The sequence below is a fragment of the Triticum urartu genome, chromosome 5 (genome assembly GCF_003073215.2).
Source record: "Triticum urartu cultivar G1812 chromosome 5, Tu2.1, whole genome shotgun sequence".
Taxonomy (NCBI): Eukaryota; Viridiplantae; Streptophyta; class Magnoliopsida; order Poales; family Poaceae; genus Triticum; species Triticum urartu.
In genome coordinates this window covers 593158945-593182898 of record NC_053026.1, presented here as the reverse complement: position 1 = coordinate 593182898, position 23954 = coordinate 593158945, and the positions used below count along the sequence as shown (strand labels likewise).

General features: G+C 47.2%; 1 protein-coding gene across 1 annotated transcript; it reads right to left on the bottom strand.

Moving 5' to 3' along the window:
- Positions 1–114: 114 nt before the first annotated feature.
- Positions 115–1964, bottom strand: LOC125511048. The gene has a single exon (XM_048676330.1). The coding sequence runs from the start codon at positions 1121–1123 to the stop codon at positions 245–247; it is 879 nt and encodes a 292-aa protein (XP_048532287.1). The 5' UTR covers positions 1124–1964; the 3' UTR covers positions 115–244.
- Positions 1965–23954: the final 21990 nt, after the last annotated feature.

The window sequence follows — 23954 nt, the reverse complement described above, 5'->3', positions numbered from 1 at the left end:
AAGGAACAAAACACAGGGGAGGGGAAGAGATGACAAAAACAGACTGGAATATCACTGGAACTTGCCAGACAATTCGAACACATCGTTTATGAAGATGGCGAAACCGAAAAGGAATAAAATAAATTGAAAGAACATATATTGGAGTTTCCCATAGCACTCGGAAAAACAGACAGACACTGAATGGAACATCTTGTTAGCACTGGAAAGGAGGCGGCCGCAGAAGCAACTTATGATCTGCAAGCACCTACTCAATCTTCCATGCATGTAGGATGAGCGAGAAGCCGAGGCCCTGCAGCTGGGACTCCCTAAAAATCTGCGAGTACGACCACGGCATCGACTTCTCGGGCGCCTGGCATGTCTGGAACATGAACACCGCGTTGCTCGCCGTCGTCGGCCCGAAGAGCCAGCTGTGGACGTCCCAGAACACCTCCACCGGCAGGCCGTCGACGAGGATCGTCTGGTTTCCCCTGAACTTCCATGCCAGCCTCTTCACCTGCATCACCGGCTTCTTGTCGATGCGTATCTCAAGGCACGGGTCCTTGAGGCCGACGGTGTCGCACTCTATCACCAGGTCGTGGAACTGGCCATTGTCGCAGAACTGCGCCTTGGCGGAGTAAATCTTCTTGCCGTAGATGTGCTCCTTCCTGGCGACGAAGGCGGCGTTGAGCGCCGGCCGGTTGGCGCCGGTCTTGCGGTAGGCGTCCTTCTTCATGTCGCCGAGCAGGAGCGCGAGCTCGAGGTCGGAGACCAGCGCAACGTAGAAGCTCTCCAGCGGCTCCGGCCCGGCGCCGAACCTGGCGGCGGAGAGGTCCCAGAAGATGTCGACCTTGCCGCCGTCGACGTCGAGGCTCTTGGAGCCCTTCTTCTTGGAGAAGAGCCAGGGCTTGATGTCCGCCTTGCAGAGGCTCTGGCCGGAGAGGCCGTCGACGGCGACGCTGAGGCCCTGCCCCATGAGGCTCTTGCTCCAGGTGACGGAGACGACGCAGGGCCGGCCGGCGAGCTGCGTCTGGTAGAGGCAGGTGACCAGGTTCTGCGCCGCGCCCTTGCCGGCGCTGCTGGAGGAGGACGCGGCGTCCGCGATCTGGACGCCGCTCTCCCCGAAGCAGGACGGGAAGTCCCTCATGGCTCGCCCGCGCCGCGCTTTTCACCAAACACCTTGCGTGCGTGCGGCCCCCGCTCAGAGCTCGGCGGAGCTCCCCGCAATGCCGGACAGGGGGAGCGGCGGCGCGCGGCACCCTCCTGCCCGCAGCCACACGGATTGCTGCCGCGGGGGATTTGTCGATCCGGCGGCAGGTGGGCGCAAGATCCCCCCGCCTTTACTGCCGAAAGCGGCACCGCCCGGAAAGCAAGCGCCCCAATCGATCCGGCAGCAAGCTTCCACCTTCACCCCCGTCGACCGCAATCAAGCTCGGGGGGGCATGCCCGGAGCTCGCACCTTCACCGCAGAAGCCGCCGAGGGGGGTGTGGAGAGGGGAGCAAGCTGGAGTGGGGAGAGCACCAGCAAGCAACCAAAGCCAAAGCCAAGCAGCAACCACTGCAGTATCTAGCTAGCTAGCGGCCAGAGGAGGGAGGCGAGGGGAGGGACGAGGTGGGAGGAGCGAGGAAGCAAGCAGAAGCAGCGGCCAAGAAGTGAGAACAAGTGGTAGTAGTAGGCGAGCGGCAGTGGTGAGGGGGAAGGGAAGGGAAAGGAAAGGAAGGAGACAAAAGGTCCGGGGGGATCAAATCAATGGGGGCAGCCCTACCAGACAACAACGCAGCACGACACGCAGCGCTCACTGTCAGCCAGCCAACTCACGCTCACGGCGGAAGACGGAGGGAGGAGGAGGAGGAGCAGGTGCCATGCCATTGCCATTGCCATTGCCATTGTAGTAACTGCTGCCATTGCCCATGGTTTTCTTTTCTTGCGCGCTTGCGTGCGTGCCACTACAGTACAGTTTCAGTTGGCACTGGCCGAAGGTTGGGAGGGACATTGCTGTTGAGACTTGAGACAGCAACAAAGGAAAAAGCAGGGGGAGTTTCTGATCCTTTTTTTACTGGCGTTGGATGATATCTGGATCGGTGGGCTGAATGAGGAGGATGAGGCGGGAGATTCCTGAGGTGCGTGCGTGGAGACAATTGTCTCTCATGCCAATTTGCTGCTTGCAACCTTCCAAAAAGATTTTGGCCCTCTCTTGTGTGTGGTGGAGTACTTTCTCCTCTTGGGTTTTTGCTCTCTCTTGAGGTCTGCTGCCTTTGCCATGAGAAAACCAGCAGCAGCTTTTTGAAAAATGTTGGGAGTTGTGGGAGGAGGACAGGTTCACATGCACTGCAGTGCAAAATGACTCGAGTCTGTACCCTGCTACAGCGAATGCAGCCAGTGTTTACTCCATGCACGGCTGCCCTGCGCCCATCTCTTGATGTTCCTTTTCTTTTCTAGACCAAAATTTAATTAGTTGTAATTTCTTCTTCTAGCGAGAGAGAGAGAGAGATTTTAATTTTTTTTGTAAAAAAATATTTGGCCACTTGGTTGATTATAGTACAGTGGGTGCAAGGTGGCTCTAGTACTTGTGTTTGTAGGTGATGATGCCTCCAAATAAATCAAATAAAAACCAAAGGCAACTTGAGAATTGCCCTGCCATTGTCACCCAATTTTTTTTTTAATCAGAGATGGTGTATACTTACATGTCGACACATGCTTTCTCAATTATTGCCCTCACATCAACTGCTTATACATCATCACATTATTGTATTTTTTCTGTACATGCACTCCATGATTGGGTCATCGGGTGTGTGTGCGCAGCTTAGAATTCCACTGCATACAATAGTGCCTCCCCAAATTTGACTTTAGATCATGTGAAGCAACCAGTGATGCCGGTCCCACCATACAAAATATTTTATACCACATGTGGCGTATAATATTGGGTTTTTTCTACTAGTGAATAAATAGGTGAAGAAATGGATTGAAAAAACAAATCAAACTGGCGCTTAATTTTCTTTTGGAGCAACAAACCAAAACCGCTGGCCCAGAGCCCAAAAGTGACGTGAGGTAACTGACATCAATGAGAAGGACAACGGTTTTCCTGGGCCTGGGCCCCGCCCATCTCACCTGTTAACTGCACACCCACGAGCTCGCATTTACTCACCTCCTGGAGATCCAAGTACTCACTCCTCTTTCCTTTCTCCCTCTGCTTCCTCTCCACGCAAAGGCACACACAAATTTTACATCTCTTTTTTTTAATGATCTGAACCAACTTGCTTTTTATCACATTCAGAAAAGAATAGTGTTGCGTTCCTTTTGAAGGTAAATTAATAAACATAATACATCAGGCTGAACTTGTTTACTTATTCAATAAGTAAGTAAATGATGACCCAACTTAGTTGGTAAATTAAACATAATAGTGCATCACATCTGATGAGGCAAATTGAAACAAAGATGAACATCAAAGATCTGTTGTAAAACATGAAGTTGCATCAAGATTATTTGAAATCGCCGTCTCTAATTACGGCATTTGCACCTCGATTTTCCACCATGACTAAGTGGATTTTTTTTTTTTGCAAACTACCAAATCTGCATAAACTGGACTCATCTTGAAGGTTGCTTGAGCAGGACAAAATGGCCGTTGGATCAAAAGTAGATAGTCCAGATCAGTTACTACTATAGCACAAAGTACTTTAGAGACGCAGTGTGGGAAGTCCCTATTCATTCGGGCATTGTAGTGAAGTACTGTTCATACACGGTAGGTGGGGGTCCTATTCATTTTTTATCCCACGGTCGAAAATAAGGGACTTGTTATGCTACTGTTCATCGATGACATGCCCACAACATGTCACTGGATCTCAGTCCACTTGAGCCGGCCAGCCCAATATGTAAGAAAATGATACCGATGAACGCACCATGGTTGGGATACACCCCTTTTTCGATCATGTTTTCTAACTCCGTGGAAAGTATCAAAGTAGGTTCCTATCAGTGATCAATGTGCGAGCCATCACATATTGACAAACAACCGCCAGCGGTAGGTACCTACTCCTCTTAAACCAACTCTTGTTGTTTAGATGATCCACTCACATTATATACAATAAAATTAATCACTTGGCTGTTTTCATTATAGCTTTTTTCCAGGTTTCATTAGAAAAGAAATTTCCATGAGTAGGAACTTCAAATTAAATTTAGTTTTGCAATTTTACAAATATAGTTTTTCATCAGATATGTATGACCCTCCTTATATATATGCACCCACCCCATTTGAACTAAAGCAACATCTCTATACATGTGGAGTAGAACACTAAGCACCTCACTACAGCTACAGACTCTTTTTTTTGAGGTTGCTAGATGTGCAGACCGCACAGGTTGGGGTGGATGTGCTCATTTTTTGGCACTACAGCTACAGACTCTGTTGTTCATGAAGAAAAAAAATGTTCCGTGCGCATCTCATTTACTCAGGCAAGCCTACTAACAAAATGATAGGCATTGGTGGTGATGGGTTGCTAAAAAATTTGACACCGTCAAAATCGTGAATGCCTTCTCTTTTTTTAGGTGATATTCTGCTGATGATATAGCCAACCATCAATCGGTTGCACATTCCCGCATGCATCGTCCAGATGCAGAGGCCGGGGGTCCTCCTCCTTTTTTAAAAAAAATCGGTTGCACATTCAGATGTGTTGCTCTCAACGTTCTCATGCAGTCGGTGTTCACTTTAAAGCTCTGATAGCTACTACCATGCACAAATATTGAATCTGTCATGTGAAGCTGATACTGCTCAATTTGAATTTTACAAGTCTAAAACAAGGAAAAAGTAATGGGCATGCGACCATGACGATGTCTTCGCATGACCATATTGGCAAGTGAAATTGAAAGGATGCAGGGCCGTCTGATAGAAACGGGAGGGGAGGTGGATGCACATATTACTTGCATTTAAAGGAAAAGATATTTTAGAAATTCTGAAAGTCCAAAAAGGCCTACTTATATTACTAGAATGAATTATATATATAGAAACTAAAATTTCTCATGGGACTTTTTGTTGATCTGCAATCTGCATGGAGAAGACAAAGACCTGGAGCTAGAAAATCATTATTAGGGCACTCCAAAGTTGACCCGCAAATGTCTCTGGTATATGTCCATTTTTATGTCCGAACGTGGTCCGCGGACATTGCGGGAGGGAGTCATCCAATGCTAATCACAAAGTATCCGGACAGAGAAAAATAGTAGGTGGGGACCATGCATGTGGTGACTTTGAGAATCCGCTTTGGAGATGCCCTTAGGTGATGTAAGTTTTTTTTTTTGAAACCTGACCTGTAGGACAATAGTTATAAGGTGATTTTCATTATACAAAAATAATATTTGCAAAAGGAGAAAAAAATATAAAAAGAAGTAAAAAAGAAAGTAATTATCCAGTACCCTCTTGTAAGTTTTCCACAGTATGAATGCAATGTAAATTGCACTACCATAGAGTGCTCTGCTGTCAACCTACCTGAGCACCAGAAAGCGTGCAAAGTTCCGGATTCATGGTACATCATCATGTGTAATCTAGGTAGGAATGTGCTGTGTACTAGTAGTAGTAGTAGAATAATGCAGACCCGTGGTTGTCCCTTTGCTTTCTGACGCGCTGGCAAATTTGGCACGATGCCACCTACACCCTGCATGCCCAGCCTTGCTTTGCATGCAAATCTGTGTACAGCCGAGCTGGGTTGGGTATCTCCGATGCCTGCATCCAGAAAACGTTAGTGGGATAGAGTTATTTTAGGGGGTGGCAAGAAGATTGTGTTGCTGTGTCCTTTAAAAGAAAAGATATGTTGGTCTTTCGAATAATAGAGACAATTCATGGCGGGTCGAGGGGATCATAGTATGGCCGCCACTATCTCACAAGAAAGTGTAATTTTCGAATTTCCAATGCTGAAAAGCAAAAAGGAAAAAAAAAGGCATTTGATGTTCACAGATAGCTACTTATTGCTTTCCCTATAAATATATGGAGCATCGTGTGTTTCTGAGAAATATATATTATTTTGTCCATCAGCTGGGTATTTTCTGATGCTTTGCATCCAGAAAACGTTAGTGGGATGGAGCTAATTTGGGGGGTGACAAGAAGATTGTGTAGCTCTGTCCTTTAAAAGAAAAAGGGTGTGTCGGTCCTTCGAATAATAGAGACAATTCATGGCGGGTCGTAATATGGCAGTCACTGTCTTACAGGGAAAAAAATACAATGCTAGTACAACAAAGCAAAAGGGCAAAAGCCATGTACCATTCAATTTCCTCCTTTAATTTCCGAGGAAAGTATATGTTTTTTATCTCTCGATTGTTTTGAAAGTCTATATCTGGTCTCTAACCCCAAAGCTGAAAAATAGTCTCTTAACTAGTAGAATTGTACATCTTTGATCTAGCATCCCGTTCCAAGAGGTTTTAATGATGACGTCGAATGGTTTTGATTGAGACATGGCACTTTGGCAATGTTCGACATATCTTGACCTTTGCCATGTAGGCAGTTATGTTCCCAGGAGGTTATTGCGCATTTTCTGAGGCCTGAATATATGAGAAAATTACAAAAAAATGCATGTTTATGTTGTAAAGGCAGAACAAGCTCTTGCATGCCCCTGATTCTGTGATAATGATCACAAGGAAAAGGTAAAGGTGGCTAATGAATAATGTCTTTACATCATTAGGGCAAAAGCCTACCATCAGGGACAAAAAGTATCATACATTACCATTATATAAGATCTTTTGTATGTGATACTGGTGCATTGATGTTAGCTGTAATGATACTTGATGTAGGTAAGTATACAATTGTTTAGGATTGAAGAAACAAACAAGATAACTAAAAGAATCATGTTAGTTAAGTGGCCTCCACCCTAGCTTGTTTAGAAAATTCTCTCCAAAAGATAACTTCCATGTATATGCCATATGTTTTCTTGACCGAGTGGAACATCATCCACTCTAGTCTCTTTCTAAATCCGTCATCTTTTACGCTAGAATGTCAAAATAATTCACACTTGCTTTTGTATGAAAACATACACGAAAAAGATACGGGCCTTTTGGTTAGTAGAATTCCAAACGTGTGGGAATAGAAGAAAAAAAGAATGTGAAAAGATACTTGGGGCGCATTATTCACACCGGAGGAGCCATCACACTGACTTTTGTATGAAAGATACATGGAAAGCATACATGTTGAATTCTACAATAATTAAAAAGACAATGATGCATAATAAAACCTGTTTTATTGTACCACAAGAAAAGCTTAACAAGCGGAATTCCTCGGTGGCATATTGTCAGTTACGTCGCACAATGTCGGGTGGAATTCTTAGCTCCATACATCACTTGGAGGGCAGACCATGCATCTAGAGCGTTGGGTGTGGTCAAACCGTGGTCTTTGCCTGCTATGTAAACATGTGCAGGAGTCCACATCACACCTTCTTCTGTAAGTGTCGCCACACGATCATATCTCGGGGATGATCAAGGACGGGCCCCTCCGCTCGTCAGAAGTCAGCCTTTATCTTTGTGCTTGAATTTGAATCACAACATAACATCAAAGCATATATGGAATTCAAGTTGTTTTTCTGTGTGCGTGTATGCGCCAACATGCTTTGAGCTGTGAGTCGGACGGTTGGTCATCGGCAGTCGTATTCAAACTTCCCTTGATACTCCGTTTCGAAAAACAATAGCCCTGAATATGTTGGAATCAAACATGTATTGTACATGCGCATTTGGAAATCGCCCAAGAAATCCAGCATCAAGCAGCTAGCGCCACTCGGGCACTCACCATGATAGGGACACCAGTTGGCGGGCCACGGAGACACCTCCACACTACACTGTCGTCCGTCCCTACGGCTATGCACTCATCACAGCTCACACCGTCGCACACGACACGCGCATGGCGTCAAAAGTTGCACTCATCGCTCATGATCGATACTCCTACCACACGCTGGATAGATAGATAGATAGTCATGCACAGGCACAGTGTGCGCGACACTGACAGCGCCGTGGATGCGGGCGGAGGAGCGTGCATGCACGCCCATGCCACCGGCCTAGGGCCGGGGGCTTTGCTTGATCCTCACTTATCCTTCGTGCTTTTGGGGGCATGGAAGATTAAAGAGCCGCTCAGAACGCTTGCTAATTGCTCTTGCCATGCTATGCCTTGTCGCTTTGTCAGGATCCCAACCGGTGATGAGCCTCTGCTTGCTTTTGTGGTGCTACTGGTAGTAGAGTTAACTTTTGTAACAGTAGCTAGTGATGCTTGATTGCCCGACCATCGGCGCGGCTTGTGTTTGGGGTTAGCTTTTTAGCAGCGGTTTGGGTTCGGGGTTACGCGAAAGCGGGACCAAGACCAGGCGAGAGGCTTCTGTATTACTACAGCAAACAGCGTGCTGTGCCTCCCTATTTGTCATCATCATTAAGGATTACTACACCATCAATCGGCTAATAAAAAGGTGGTATGAGCAACTCCAAAGGGCCGATCCATTTCGTTCGTCTGTGTCCGTTTGGATCGGGGCGGACAAAAGTGGCGGCCCAACGCGCCGACCCAAACTCAAATCATGTCCGCGTCGTGTCCGCGCCGACGCATTTGCGGCCCAAATTTACGCACCAAATTCGTTGGCGCGGACGCCGAACGGACGCTTCGCGCGTCTTCCCGCTGTCCGTCGCGTCCCCACATGACGGCCGTCCAACTACCCGCTGCTCACGCGGTCAACTTAATTTATGACGACGGACCCACGCGTCAGCGACGGCGCTCGTCCTTTTTAAGCCGACCGTGCGGCGGGGCTGTCTGAAGGAAATATGCCCTAGAGGCAATAATAAAGTTATTATTTATTTCCTTATAATCATGATAAATGTTTATTATTCATGCTAGAATTGTATTAATCGGAAACATAATACATGTGTGAATACATAGACAAACAAAGTGTCACTAGTATGCCTCTACTTGACTAGCTCGTTAATCAAAGATGGTTATGTTTCCAGACCATGAACAATGAGTTGTTATTTGATTAACGAGGTCACATCATTAGTTGAATGATCTGATTGACATGACCCATTCCATTAGCTTAGCACCCGATCGTTTAGTATGTTGCTATTGCTTTTCTTCATGACTTATACATGTTCCTATGACTATGAGATTATGCAACTCCCGTTTGCCGGAGGAACACTTTGTGTGCTACCAAACGTCACAACGTAACTGGGTGATTATAAAGGTGCTCTATAGGTGTCTCCAAAGGTACATGTTGGGTTGGCGTATTTCGAGATTAGGATTTGTCACTCTAATTGTCGGAGAGGTATCTCTAGGCCCTCTCGGTAATGCACATCACTTAAGCCTTGCAAGCATTGCAACTAATGAGTTAGTTGCGGGATGATGTATTACGGAACGAGTAAAGAGACTTGCTGGTAACGAGATTGAACTAGGTATTGGATACCGACAATCGAATCTCGGGCAAGTAACATACCGATGACAAAGGGAACAACGTATGTTGTTATGCGGTCTGACCAATAAAGATCTTCGTAGAATATGTAGGAGCCAATATGGGCATCCAGGTCCCGCTATTGGTTATTGACCGGAGACATGTCTCGGTCATGTCTACATTGTTCTCGAACCCGTAGGGTCCGCACGCTTAAGGTTACGATGACAGTTATATTATGAGTTTATGCATTTTGATATACCGAAGTTAGTTCGGAGTCCCGGATGTGATCACGGACATGACGAGGAGTCTCGAAATGGTCGAGACATAAAGATTGATATATTGGAAGCCTATGTTTGGATATCGGAAGTGTTCCGGGTGAAATCGGGATTTTACCGGAGTACCGGGAGGTTACCGGAACCCCCGGAGAGCTATATGTGCCTTAGTGGGCTTTAGTGGAAAGGAGAAAGGAGCAGCCCAAGGTGGCCGTGCGCCTCCCCCTCCCCTAGTCCTATTAGGACTAGGAGAGGTGGCCGGCCCCCCTCTCTCTCTCCCCCCGAGGAATCCTATTCCAACTAGGATTGGGGGGGGGGGAATCCTACTCCCGGAGGGAGTAGGACTCTCCTGGCGCGCCCCTTGTGGCCGGCCAGCCTCCCCCCTTTGGTCCTTTATATACTGAGGTAGAGGCATCCTAGAACACACAAGTTGATCCACGTGATCTATTCCTTAGCCGTGTGCGGTGCCCCCAGCCACCATAGTCCTCGATAATACTATAGCGGAGTTTAGGCGAAGCCCTGCTGCTGTAGTACATCAAGATCGTCACCATGCCGTCGTGCTGACGGAACTCTTCCCCGACACTTTGCTGGATCGGAGTCCGGGGATCGTCATCGAGCTGAACGTGTGCTCGAACTCGGAGGTGCCGTAGTTTCGGTGCTTGATCGGTTGGATCGTGAAGACGTACGACTACTTCCTCTATGTTGCGTCAACGCTTCCGCAGTCGGTCTGCGTGGGTACGTAGACAACACTCTCCCCTCTCGTTGCTATGCATCACATGATCTTGCGTGTGCGTAGGAATTTTTTTGAAATTACTACGAAACCCAATAGTGGTATCAGAGCCTAGGTTATTTATGTTGATGTTATATGCACGAGTAGAACACAAATGAGTTGTGGGCGATATAAGTCATACTGCCTACCAGCATGTCATACTTTGGTTCGGCGGTATAAGTCATACTGCCTACCAACATTACGCGTACGCTTACGCGAGACCGGTTCCCCCGACGTGCTTTGCACACAGGTGGCTTGCGGGCGACTATCTCTCCAACTTTAGCTGAACCGAGTGTGGCTACGCCCGGTCCTTGCGAAGGTTAAAACAGAGTCTATTTGACAAACTATCATTGTGGTTTTGATGCGTAGGTGAGATTGGTTCTTACTTAAGCCCGTAGCAGCCACGTAAAACTTGCAACAACAAAGTAGAGGACGTCTAACTTGTTTTTGCAGGGCATGTTGTGATGTGATATGGTCAAGACATGATGCTGAATTTTATTGTATGAGATGATCATGTTTTGTAACCGAGTTATCGGCAACTGGCAGGACCATATGGATGTCGCTTTATTGTATGCAATGAAATCGCGATGTAATGCTTTACTTTATTACTAAGCGGTAGTGATAGTCGTGAAAGCATAAGATTGGCGAGACGACAACGATGCTGTGATGGAGATCAAGGTGTCGCGCCGGTGACGATGGTGATCATGACGGTGCTTCGAAGATGGAGATCACAAGCACAAGATGATGATGGCCATATCATATCACTTATATTGATTGCATGTGATGTTTATCCTTTTATGCATCTTATCTTGCTTTGATTGACGGTAGCATTATAAGATGATCTCTCACTAAATTATCAAGAAAGTGTTCTCCCTGAGTATGCACCGTTGCCAAAGTTCGTCGTGCCCAGACACCACGTGATGATCGGGTGTGATAAGCTCTACGTCCATCTACAACGGGTGCAAGCCAGTTTTACACACGCAAAATACTCAGATTAAACTTGACGAGCCTAGCATATGCAGATATGGCCTCGGAACACGGAGACCGAAAGGTCGAACGTGAATCATATAGTAGATATGATCAACATAACGATGTTCACCATTGAAAACTACTCCATCTCACGTGATGATCGGTTATGGTTTAGTTTATTTGGATCACGTGATCACTTAGAGGATTAGAGGGATGTCTATCTAAGTGGGAGTTCTTAAGTAATTTGATTAATTGAACTTAAACTTATCATGAACTTAGTACCTGATAGTATCCTGCTTGTTTATGTTGATTGTAGATAGATGGCTCGTGCTGTTGTTCCGTTGAATTTTAATGCGTTCCTTGAGAAAGCAAAGTTGAAAGATGATGGTAGCAATTACACGGACTGGGTCCGTAATTTGAGGATTATCCTCATTGCTGCTCAGAAGAATTACGTCCTGGAAGCACCGCTGGGTGCCAGGCCTGCTGCTGGAGCAACACCAGATGTTATGAACGTCTGGCAGAGCAAAGCTGATGACTACTCGATAGTTCAGTGTGCCATACTTTACGGCTTAGAATCGGGACTTCAACGACGTTTTGAACGTCATGGAGCATATGAGATGTTCCAGGAGTTGAAGTTAATATTTCAAGCAAATGCCCGGATTGAGAGATATGAAGTCTCCAATAAGTTCTATAGCTGCAAGATGGAGGAGAACAGTTCTGTCAGTGAGCATATACTCAAAATGTCTGGGTATAATAATCACTTGATTTAGATGGGAGTTAATCTTCCAGATGATTGCGTCATTGACATAATTCTCCAATCACTGCCACCAAGCTACAAGAGCTTCGTGATGAACTATAATATGCAAGGGATGAACAAAACTATTCCCGAGCTCTTCGCGATGCTGAAAGCTGCGGAGGTAGAAATCAAGAAGGAGCATCAAGTGTTGATGGTTAACAAGACCACTAGTTTCAAGAAAAAGGGCAAAGGGAAGAAGAAAGGGAACTTCAAGAAGAACAACAAACAAGTTGCTGCTCAGGAGAAGAAACCCAAGTCTGGACCTAAGCCTGAAACAGAGTGCTTCTACTGCAAGCAGACTGGTCACTGGAAGCGGAACTGCCCCAAGTATTTGGCGGATAAGAAGGATGGCAAGGTGAACAAAGGTATATGTGATATACATGTTATTGATGTGTACCTTACTAGAGCTCACAGTAGCACCTGGGTATTTGATACTGGTTCTGTTGCTAATATTTGCAACTCGAAACAGGGACTACAGAATAAGCGGACACTAGCAAAGGATGAGGTGACGATGCGCGTGGGAAACGGTTCCAAAGTCGATGTGATCGCGGTCGGCACGCTACCTCTACATCTACCTTCGGGATTAATATTAGACCTAAATAATTGTTATTTGGTGCCAGCGTTGAGCATGAACATTATATCTGGATCTTGTTTGATGCGAGACGGTTATTCATTTAAATCAGAGAATAATGGTTGTTCTATTTATATGAGTAGTATCTTTTATGGTCATGCACCTTTGAAGAGTGGTCTATTTTTGATGAATCTCGAAAGTAGTGATACACATATTCATAATGTTGAAGCCAAAAGATGCAGAGTTGATAATGAAAGTGCAACTTATTTGTGGCACTGTCCTTTAGGTCATATCGGTGTAAAGCGCATGAAGAAACTCCATACTGATGGACTTTTGGAACCACTTGATTATGAATCACTTGGTACTTGCGAACCGTGCCTCATGGGCAAGATGACTAAAACACCGTTCCCCGGTACTATGGAGAGAGCAACAGATTTGTTGGAAATCATACATACCGATGTATGTGGTCCGATGAATATTGAGGCTCGTGGCGGATATCGTTATTTTCTCACCTTCACAGATGACTTAAGCAGATATGGATATATCTACTTAATGAAACATAAGTCTGAAACATTTGAAAAGTTCAAAGAATTTCAGAGTGAAGTGGAAAATCATCGTAACAAGAAAATAAAGTTTCTACGATCTGATCGTGGAGGAGAATATTTGAGTTACGAGTTTGGTGTTCATTTGAAAAACTGTGGAATAGTTTCGCAACTCACGCCACCCGGAACACCACAGCGTAATGGTGTGTCCGAACGTGGTAATCGTACTTTACTAGATATGGTGCGATCTATGATGTCTCTTACTGATTTACCGCTATCGTTTTGGGGTTATGCTTTAGAGACGGCCGCATTCACGTTAAATAGGGCACCATCAAAATCCGTTGAGACGACGCCTTATGAACTGTGGTTTGGCAAGAAACCAAAGTTGTCGTTTCTTAAAGTTTGGGGCTGCGATGCTTATGTGAAAAAGCTTCAACCTGATAAGCTCGAACCCAAATAGGAGAAATGTGTCTTCATAGGATACCCAAAGGAAACTGTTGGGTACACCTTCTATCACAGATCCGAAGGCAAGACATTCGTTGCCAAGAATGGATCCTTTCTAGAGAAGGAGTTTCTCTCAAAAGAAGTGAGTGGGAGGAAAGTAGAACTTGACGAGGTAACTGTACCTGCTCCCTTACTGGAAAGTAGTTCATCACAGAAAACTGTTTTAGTGACACCTACACCCGTTAATGAGGAAGCCAATGATAATGATCATGAAACTTCAGATCAACATACTACTGAACCTCGTAGATCAACCAGAGTAAGATCCGCACCGGAGTGGTATGGTAATCCTGTTCTGGAAGTCATGATACTAGATCATGATGAACCTACGAACTATGAAGAAGCGATGGTGAGCCCAGATTCCGCAAAATGGCTTGAAGCCATGAAATCTGAGATGGGATCCATGTATGAGAACAAAGTATGGACTTTGGTTGACTTGCCCGATGATCGGCAAGCAATTGAGAATAAATGGATCTTCAAGAAGAAGACTGACGCTGATGGTAATGTTACTATCTACAAAGCTCGACTTGTCGCAAAAGGTTTTCGGCAAGTTCAAGGGATTGACTACGATGAGACCTTCTCACCCGTAGCGATGCTTAAGTCCGTCCGAATCATGTTAGCAATTGCCGCATTTTATGATTATGAAATTTGGCAGATGGATGTCAAAATTGCATTCCTGAATGGATTTCTGGAAGAAGAGTTGTATATGATGCAACCGGAAGGTTTTGTCGATCCAAAGGGAGCTAACAAAGTGTGCAAGCTCCAGCGATCCATTTATGGACTGGTGCAAGCCTCTCGGAGTTGGAATAAACGTTTTGATAGTGTGATCAAAGCATTTGGTTTTATACAGACTTTTGGAGAAGCCTGTATTTACAAGAAAGTGAGTGGGAGCTCTGTAGCATTTCTGATATTATATGTGGATGACATACTAATTGGAAATGATATAGAATTTCTGGATAGCATAAAGGGATACTTGAATAAGAGTTTTTCAATGAAAGACCTCGGTGAAGCTGCTTACATATTAGGCATTAAGATCTATAGAGATAGATCAAACGCTTAATTGGACTTTCACAAAGCACATACCTTGACAAAGTTTGAAGAAGTTCAAAATGGATCAAGCAAAGAAAGGGTTCTTGCCTGTGTTACAAGGTGTGAAGTTGAGTAAGACTCAATGCCCGACCACTGCAGAAGATAGAGAGAATATGAAAGATGTTCCTATGCATCAGCCATAGGATCTATCATGTATGCAATGCTGTGTACCAGACCTGATGTGTGCCTTGCTATAGTTTAGCAGGGAGGTACCAAAGTAATCCAGGAGTGGATCACTGGACAGCGGTCAAGAACATCCTGAAATACCTGAAAAGGACTAAGGATATGTTTCTCGTATATGGAGGTGACAAAGAGCTCACCGTAAAAGGTTACGTTGATGCAAGCTTTGACACTGATCCGGACGATTCTAAATCGCAAACCGGATACGTGTTTACATTAAACGGTTGAGCTGTCAGTTGGTGCAGTTCTAAACAAAGCGTCGTAGCGGGATCTACATGTGAAGCGGAGTACATAGCTGCTTCGGAAGCAGCGAACGAAGGAGTCTGGATGAAGGAGTTCATATCCGATGTAGGTGTCATACCTAGTGCATCGGGTCCAATGAAAATCTTTTGTGACAATACTGGTGCAATTGCCTTGGCAAAGGAATCCAGATTTCACAAGAGGACCAAGCACATCAAGAGACGCTTCAATTCCATCCGGGATCTAGTCCAGGTGGGAGACATAGAGTTTGCAAGATACATACGGATATGAATGTTGTAGACCCGTTTACTAAGCCTCTTCCATGAGCAAAACATGATCAGCACCAAGGCTCCATGGGTGTTAGAATCATTACTGTGTAATCTAGATTATTGACTCTAGTGCAAGTGGGAGACTGAAGGAAATATGCCCTAGAGGCAATAATAAAGTTATTATTTATTTCCTTGTAATCATGATAAATGTTTATTATTCATGCTAGAATTGTATTAACCGGAAACATAATACATGTGTGAATACATAGACAAACAAAGTGTCACTAGTATGCCTCTACTTGACTAGTTCGTTAATCAAAGATGGTTATGTTTCCTGACCATGAACAATGAGTTGTTATTTGATTAACGAGGTCACGTCATTAGTTGAATGATCTGATTGACATGACCCATTCCATTAACTTAGCACCCGATCGTTTAGTATGTTGCTATTGCTTTCTTCATGACTTATACATGTTCCTATGACTATGAGATTATGCAACTCCCGTTTACCGGAGGAACACTTTGGGTGCTACCAAACGTCACAACGTAACTGGGTGATTATAAAGGAGCATTACAGGTGTCTCCAAAGGTAGATGTTGGGTTGGCGTATTTCGGAGATTAGGATTTGTCACTCCGATTGTCGGAGAGGTATCTCTGGGCCCTCTCGGTAATACACATCACATAAGCCTTGCAAGCATTACAACTAATATGTTAGTTGTGAGATGATGTATTACGGAACGAGTAAAGAGACTTGCCGGTAACGAGATTGAACTAGGTATTGGATACCGACGATCGAATCTCGGGCAAGTAACATACCGATGACAAAGGGAACAACGTATGTTGTTATGCCGTCTGACCGATAAAGATCTTCGTAGAATATGTAGGAGCCAATATGGGCATCCAGGTCCCGCTATTGGTTATTGACCGGAGACGTGTCTCGGTCATGTCTACATTGTTCTCGAACCCGTAGGGTCCGCACGCTTAAGGTTACGATGACAGTTACATTATGAGTTTATGCATTTTGATGTACCGAAGGTTGTTCGGAGTCCCGGATGTGATCACGGACATGACGAGGAGTCTCGAAATGGTCGAGACGTAAAGATTGATATATTGGAAGCCTATGTTTGGACATCGAAAGTGTTCCGGGTGAAATCAGGATTTTACCGGGTTACCGGGAGGTTACCGGAACCCCCCGGGAGCCATATGGGCCTACATGGGCCTTAGTGGAAAGGAGAAAGGGGCAGCCCAAGGGGGCTGCGCACCTCCCCCCTCCCCTAGTCCTATTAGGACTAGGAGAGGTGGCCGGCCACCCTTCCCCCCCTTTCCCCCTTGGGAATCCTACTTGGAATAGGATTGGGGGGGGGGGGAGTCCTACTCCCGGAAGGAGTAGGACTCCTCCTGCGCCTCTCTCCCTGGCCGGCGCCCCCCTCCCCCCTTGCCTCCTTTATATACTGAGGTAGAGGCACCCTAGAACACACAAGTTGATCCACGTGATCTATTCCTTAGCCGTGTGCGGTGCCCCCTGCCACCATATACCTCGATAATACTGTAGCGGAGTTTAGGCGAAGCCCTGCTGCTGTAGTTCATCAAGATCGTCACCACGCCGTCGTGTTGACGGAACTCTTCCCCAAAACTTTGCTGGATCGGAGTCCGGGGATCGTCATCGAGCTGAACGTGTGCTCGAACTCGGAGGTGCCGTAGTTTCGGTGCTTGATCGGTTGGATCATGAAGACGTACGACTACTTCCTCTACGTCGTGTCATCGCTTCCGCAGTCGGTCTGCGTTGGGTACGTAGACAACACTCTCCCCCTCGTTGCTATGCATCACATGATCTTGCGTGTGCGTAGGAATTTTTTTGAAATTACTACGAAACCCAACACCGACCACCTCAAGTAACGAGGGACTGCCGGTTCAACAGAATTCACAGCCCTCTTATGAGCTTTCTGATCACGTTTACACAAACTTGTGGTGAACACGTGATACTGCCCACTGCTTAACTGTTTCGGATGGCTCTGATAACCCGACTGCTGCTGCTGACCTCCTTGACCAGACTGCTGTTGATTATAACCACCCTGATTTCCCTGAAAACCGGATCCTGAACCACCGCCCGGGCCATGTAAGCCGCCGGCTCCTGAACCGCTGCCTGGGCCTTGATTGCCATCAAATGTGTTAGAATTCTTGAAAGCTTTCATGATTGCGCAATCCTTCCATAAATGAGTCGCTGGTCGTTCCCGGGTACCGTGTTTCGGGCAGGGTTCATTGAGTAGTTGCTCGAGAGACGGACCTGACCCACCAAACTGGGGTGGCTTTCCCTTGCCCTTCTGATTGTTACCCTGTGCATTGGCCACAAATTCCGGGTTACTGTCCGCCTTACACTTATTGCCTCCTTGACTCGCCGGGTTATGCTGCTGACCCTTTCCATTGTCGTTCTTCTTTCCCTTCCCTGTCTTTTCCTCATCAGACGCGGGATCCTTGGTACTATCAGAATCGGCATACTTGACTAAAGCCGCCATCAGCGTCCCCATATTGTTGCAATCACGCTTAAGGCGCCCCAGCTTCTGTCTCAGAGGCTCAAAGCAGCAATCCTTCTCCAGCATGAGAACTGCTGAGCCGGCATCCATCTTGTTAGACGAATGTATTATATCCTTGACCCGGCACACCCAATGAGTCGTAGATTCACCTTCTTCCTGCTTACAATTTGTCAGATCCACAATTAACATAGACTGCTTGCAAGTATCTTTGAAGTTCTGGATGAAACGGGCTTTTAGCTCCGCCCATGAACTAATGGAGTTGGGTGGCAAACCCTTTAACCAAGAACGGGCCGTTCCGTCCAGCATCATGGTGAAATATTTAGCCATCACCTCATCACTAACCTCTAGCAGCTCCATAGCCATCTCATAACTTTCAATCCATGCCCCAGGCTGTAAATCGGCCGTATAATTCGGCACCTTCCGAGGCCCCTTGAAATCCTTGGGCATACGTACATTACGTAAAGCCGGTACCAGACAAGGAACTCCTCCGGTTCTAGTAGCAACCCCCGCTTCAACGGAAGTCACCGGGTAAGCCGGTGAGTTCTGTTGGGCTGCTAGCTGAGCCGCTAACTGAGCCGCCCGCTCGTCCTCCTGACGTATCCGATCCTGAACCGGGTTATGCCTGCCGGGCTGGTTCCGACGCTGAGCGTTACTTGACAAGGCCTCTGATTCCATGTGCCTACTGTAACTCGGGCTCCGATTTTGACGAGGCGGAGCTAACCAGGTCGGAGGAGTCGAGTGAATCCTATCCCGGCTGTAGGAGTATGTCTCTTGCTGAGCCAGGGCCGTTTGGACAAGTTCTCTGATCTTCCGGGTTTCCACCGCTGTCGGATCATCCCCATCTACCGGGAGAGCCGCCAAATGTGCTGATGCTGCAATTAAGTTCTCCATGGGGTTGGAGAAGTAACCCTGCGGTATTGGCGCGTAATTGGGCGGTGCCATATTGTCGTGAGGCGGTGCCATCCCCTGAGGCTGGACTGGACCTCCCGCTCCGGATGTAATAAGCTGATTCGCACCTGGCGGGTTACTTGGGCCGGCCCCGGGTGTAGCAAAGAGATTCCGAGGATCATAATTCTGAGGTAAACGAGACTGAGTTTTCTGATATCTCCTCCTCATTACCTCATTAGATGCATTCGGGATCAATGTGAGCTGCAAGGCCTCTGCCTGAAGTTGCTGCGCTCGTACGTCCAAAGCCGTCCGCTCTGCTGCTAATCTAGCGTCCTCAGCTGCTAAGGTTTCTTTGACCCGGGCGATCTCGTCGCGAACCTGTGCCACCTCCGCCTCATGCTCAGATTGGTTCGCAGGGATGACTGTAACAGTTAACAAAGCCGTAAGCTTATCCATGAGATCCATCAGCACCTGAGCCGGTGAGCGCACAGGGCCTCCTGCCCCGGCTGCTCCTAACCCGGACGTTATCGCCGCTGAAGCCATAGAATTTTGGCCGGGTTGAGTACCAGCCATGAAGACTCCTGCCCAGTTTGGCGACTCTGAGAGGTCCGGAATAGTGCTGCCATTGGAACAACCCCCAAGCACGCCATCTTGAACTTGATACAGCGAATCTATTGAGCCGACGGATGAATTATCGTCAGAGAGGACGGCCGGCTCACCATCACCTTTCGATCCTTCAGGAAGTTCACCTCCATGGATGCAACCCACAAAGGCACGCTTCACGACGGGTTGAGCTCGGGCGGGTTTCGCACGCTGAGCCGTCTCGACGAGGTCGGTGCAGCTGTCCGGCTCAGGGCCCGGCTCACCAATCCGACCGATGAAGACGTGAATTCCGCCAAAGGGGACCCAGTAGCCATAATCAATTGAACCGGCGTCAGGGCCCCAGCCTTCGTCGTCGATGTAGATCTTGCCGCGACGACTCTTGGTCATCTGGCCAACTGCGTATCCCTTGAGCCCTTCGAAGCTGCCCTTCAAGAACTCGAGTGGGAGGGTTGCTTTCCACTCGGTAGGATTTTTCAAACTTAGGAGAGTGCCTGACTGCAGCTAAGTCTTTAAGTGGGAGAACTTAGGCGAGTACTGGACTGCAGCTAAGCCCCCCGAGTGGGAGGGTTGCTCTCCACTCGGTAGGATTTTTCAAACTTAGGCGAGTGCCTGACTACAGCTAAGTCTCTAAGTGGGAGAACTTAGGCGAGTGCTGGACTGCAGCTAAGCCCCCGAGTGGGAGGATTGCTCTCCACTCGGTAGGATTTTTCAAACTTAGGCGAGTGCCTGACTGCAGCTAAGTCTCTAAGTGGGAGAACTTAGGCGAGTACTGGACTGCAGCTAATCCCCCGAGTGGGAGGATTGCTCTCCACTCGGTAGGATTTTTCAAACTTAGGCGAGTGCCTGACTACAGCTAAGTCTCTAAGTGGGAGAACTTAGGCGAGTGCTGGACTACAGCTAAGCCCCCGAGTGGGAGGATTGCTCTCAACTCGGTAGGATTTTTCAAACTTAGGCGAGTGCCTGACTGCAGCTAAGTATCTAAGTGGGAGAACTTAGGCGAGTACTGGACTGCAGCTAAGCCCCCGAGTGGGAGGATTGCTCTCCACTCGGTAGGATTTTTTCAAACTTAGGCGAAACGGATTCGCAGCTAAGCCCCCGAGTGGGAGGATTGCTCTCCACTCGGTAGGATTTTGTTCTTACAAACTTAGGCGAAGCGGATTCGCAGCTAAGCCACCCACTGGGGGATTTCTTACGCAAACAAAAACAATAATAATCACTGGGAAAATTATAACGCTCTTGTCTTTGATAAATAAACTACAGGAGTTTTTCTTATTAAATCTCATCCGAGTGAGAATTCAAGTATAAAAGGGGCGGAGTAGCTCCGCATTCCAGGCTCGTGGCTCATCAATCTGGCGATCGACATTGTAGAGGTGGTATGCTCCATTGTGGAGGACTCTGGTGACAATGAAGGGGCCTTCCCAAGTAGGAGCAAGCTTGTGTGGTTTCTGCTGATCCACTCGAAGGACTAAGTCTCCTTCTTGGAAGGCTCGGCTCTTCACGTTTCTGGCATGGAATCGACGCAAGTCTTGCTGATAGATGGTCGATCGGATCAGGTCCATTTCTCTTTCTTCTTCTAGGAGGTCGACTGCATCCTGCCGGGCTTGTTCTGCTTCATCTTCTGAGTAGAGCTCGACTCTGGGAGCGTTGTGAAGCAGGTCACTCGGTAAGACTGCCTCGGCTCCGTAGACCAGAAAGAATGGGGTTCTTCCGGTCGATCGATTCGGGGTTGTCCGCAATCCCCAAAGGACTGATGGGAGCTCGTCGACCCATGCACCTGCTGCGTGCTTGTTTCAGTCCTTTGAGAATTAGGCCATTTGCCCTTTCTGCTTGTCCATTCGACTGGGGGTGAGCGACCGAAGCATAGTCGACCCGAGTGCCCTGAGAGGCGCAAAAGGCCCTGAACTTGTCGGAATCGAAGTTTGACCCATTGTCCGTGATGATACTGTGCGGAACTCCATATCTGAATATCAACTCTCTGATGAAACTGATAGCGGTGCAAGCATCGAGATTCTTGATAGGCTTGTCTTAGATCCATTTGGTGAACTTGTCGACTGCTACCAGCACATGAGTGAAGCCGCTCCTGCCCGTTCTCAGTGGCCCAACCATGTCCAGCCCCCAAACAGCGAAGGGCCAGACGAGTGGAATGGTTTTCAGGGCTGACGCGGGCTTGTGCAGCATATTGGAGTAATACTGACATCCTTCACACTTGTCGACTATCTCTTTAGCCATCTCATTGGCCCTTGGCCAGTAGAACCCCGCTCGGTATGCTTTAGCCACAATGGTCCGAGAGGACGCATGATGACCACAAGTCCCCGAGCGGATATCGTTAAGGATCATCAGACCTTCTTCTGGTGTGATACACTTCTGGCCGACCCTAGTCGCGCTTTCCCTATATAACTGTCCCTTTATGACTGTAAAGGCCTTGGATCGACGGACGATCTGTCGAGCCTCTTCCTCGTCTTCTCGGAGTTCTTTTCTTAGAATGTACGCGATGTACGGTTCTGTCCAGACGGGAGTGATAACCAGCACTTCCATTATCAGATCGACCACAGCTGGAACTTCAACTTCAGTCGGATCCGTGGCGCTTTTTGGCTGCGGGGCCTCTTCCATGAAGGGATCCTCCTGGACTGATGGTGCGTGGATGTGTTCCAAAAACACATTGCTGGGAATGGCTTCTCTTTTGGAACCTATTTTTGCCAAATCATCAGCTGCTTGATTTTTCAGTCGGGGTATGTGATGAAGCTCTAACCTCTCGAATTTCTTCTCCAGCTTTCTCACTGCATTGCAATAACCAGTCATGGCTGGACTTCTGACATCCCATTCCTTCATCACCTGATTAACCACCAAATCTGAGTCGCCATAGACCATGAGGCGACGGACGCCGAGTGAGATGGCCATGCGCAACCCATATAAAAGTGCCTCATATTCTGCTTCATTATTGGAGGAATCAAAATGGATTTGAAGAACATATCTAAGTTTATCTCCTCTAGGGGAGACCAACACCACTCTGGCACCGGAACCACTCAGCATCTTGGAGCCGTCGAAAAACATAGTCCAATGCTCCGAGTGAATCTAAGTCGGCAGCTGCTGTTCAATCCACTCAGCGACGAAATCTGCGATTGCTTGGGACTTGATAGCTTTCTTTGCCTCAAACTTGATATCAAGGGGAAGGAGTTCAATCGCCCATTTTGCCACTCGACCAGTTGCATCCCTGTTATGCAAGATCTCCGATAATGGAGCGTCGCTGACGACTGTAATGGAATGATCAGAGAAGTAGTGAGCAACTTTCTTGGTGGTCATATAAATCCCATATACAAGCTTCTGATAGTGAGGATATCTTTGCTTCGATGGGGTCAAGACTTCAGAAATATAATATAATGGGCGCTGAACTTTGAAGGTTTTCCCTTCTTCTTCTCGCTCGACCGTAAGTACCGTACTGACGACTTGTCCTGTGGCTGCAATGTAAAGCAGCAAAGGCTCTTTGCTGATTGGGGCAGCAAGCACCGGCTGGGTGGAGAGCAGAGCTTTGAGCTCTGCAAACGCTGCATCAGCTTCAGGAGTCCACTCGAACTTGTCGGGCTTCTTCATCAATCGGTAGAGAGGTAATGCATTTTCACCGAGACGAGATATGAATCGACTTAGGGCGGCCAAACAACCAGTAAGCTTCTGGACGTCGTTCACTCGCACAGGGCTTTTCATTCGGAGTATAGTGCCAACTTTTTCTGGATTGGCGTCGATTCCTCATTCGGAAACGAGAAAGCCGAGTAACTTTCCGCCAGGGACTCCGAATGTACACTTTGATGGATTAAGCTTGATATCATACCTCCTGAGGTTGGCAAAGGTTTCAACAAGGTCAGTTAGCAGGTCGGAACCCTTCCGTGACTTGACCATAATATCATCCATGTATGCTTCCACGTTCCGACTGATTTGAGTGAGTAAGCACTTCTGAATCATCCTCATGAATGTGGCTCCGGAATTCTTGAGGCCGAACGGCATGGTAACATAACAGAAGCACCCGAATGGAGTGATGAAAGCTGTCTTGATCTCGTCAAGTCCATACAGACAGATCTGATGGTACCCGGAATAGGCGTCTAAGAAAGACAGTCGCTCACATCCCGCAGTCGAGTCGACTATCTGGTCGACGCGGGGGAGAGGAAAATGATCTTTCGGGCAGGCCCGATTGATATGTTTAAAGTCAATGCACATGCGAAGTGACTTGTCCTTCTTAGGGACCATGACAACGTTGGCGAGCCACTCGGAATGGTAGATCTCTCGGGTGAACTCCGCTGCTAAGAGCCGAGCCACCTCTTCGCCAATAGCTTTTCTCTTTTGGACGGCGAACCGTCGAAGATGTTCCTTGACAGGTTTTACTTTTGA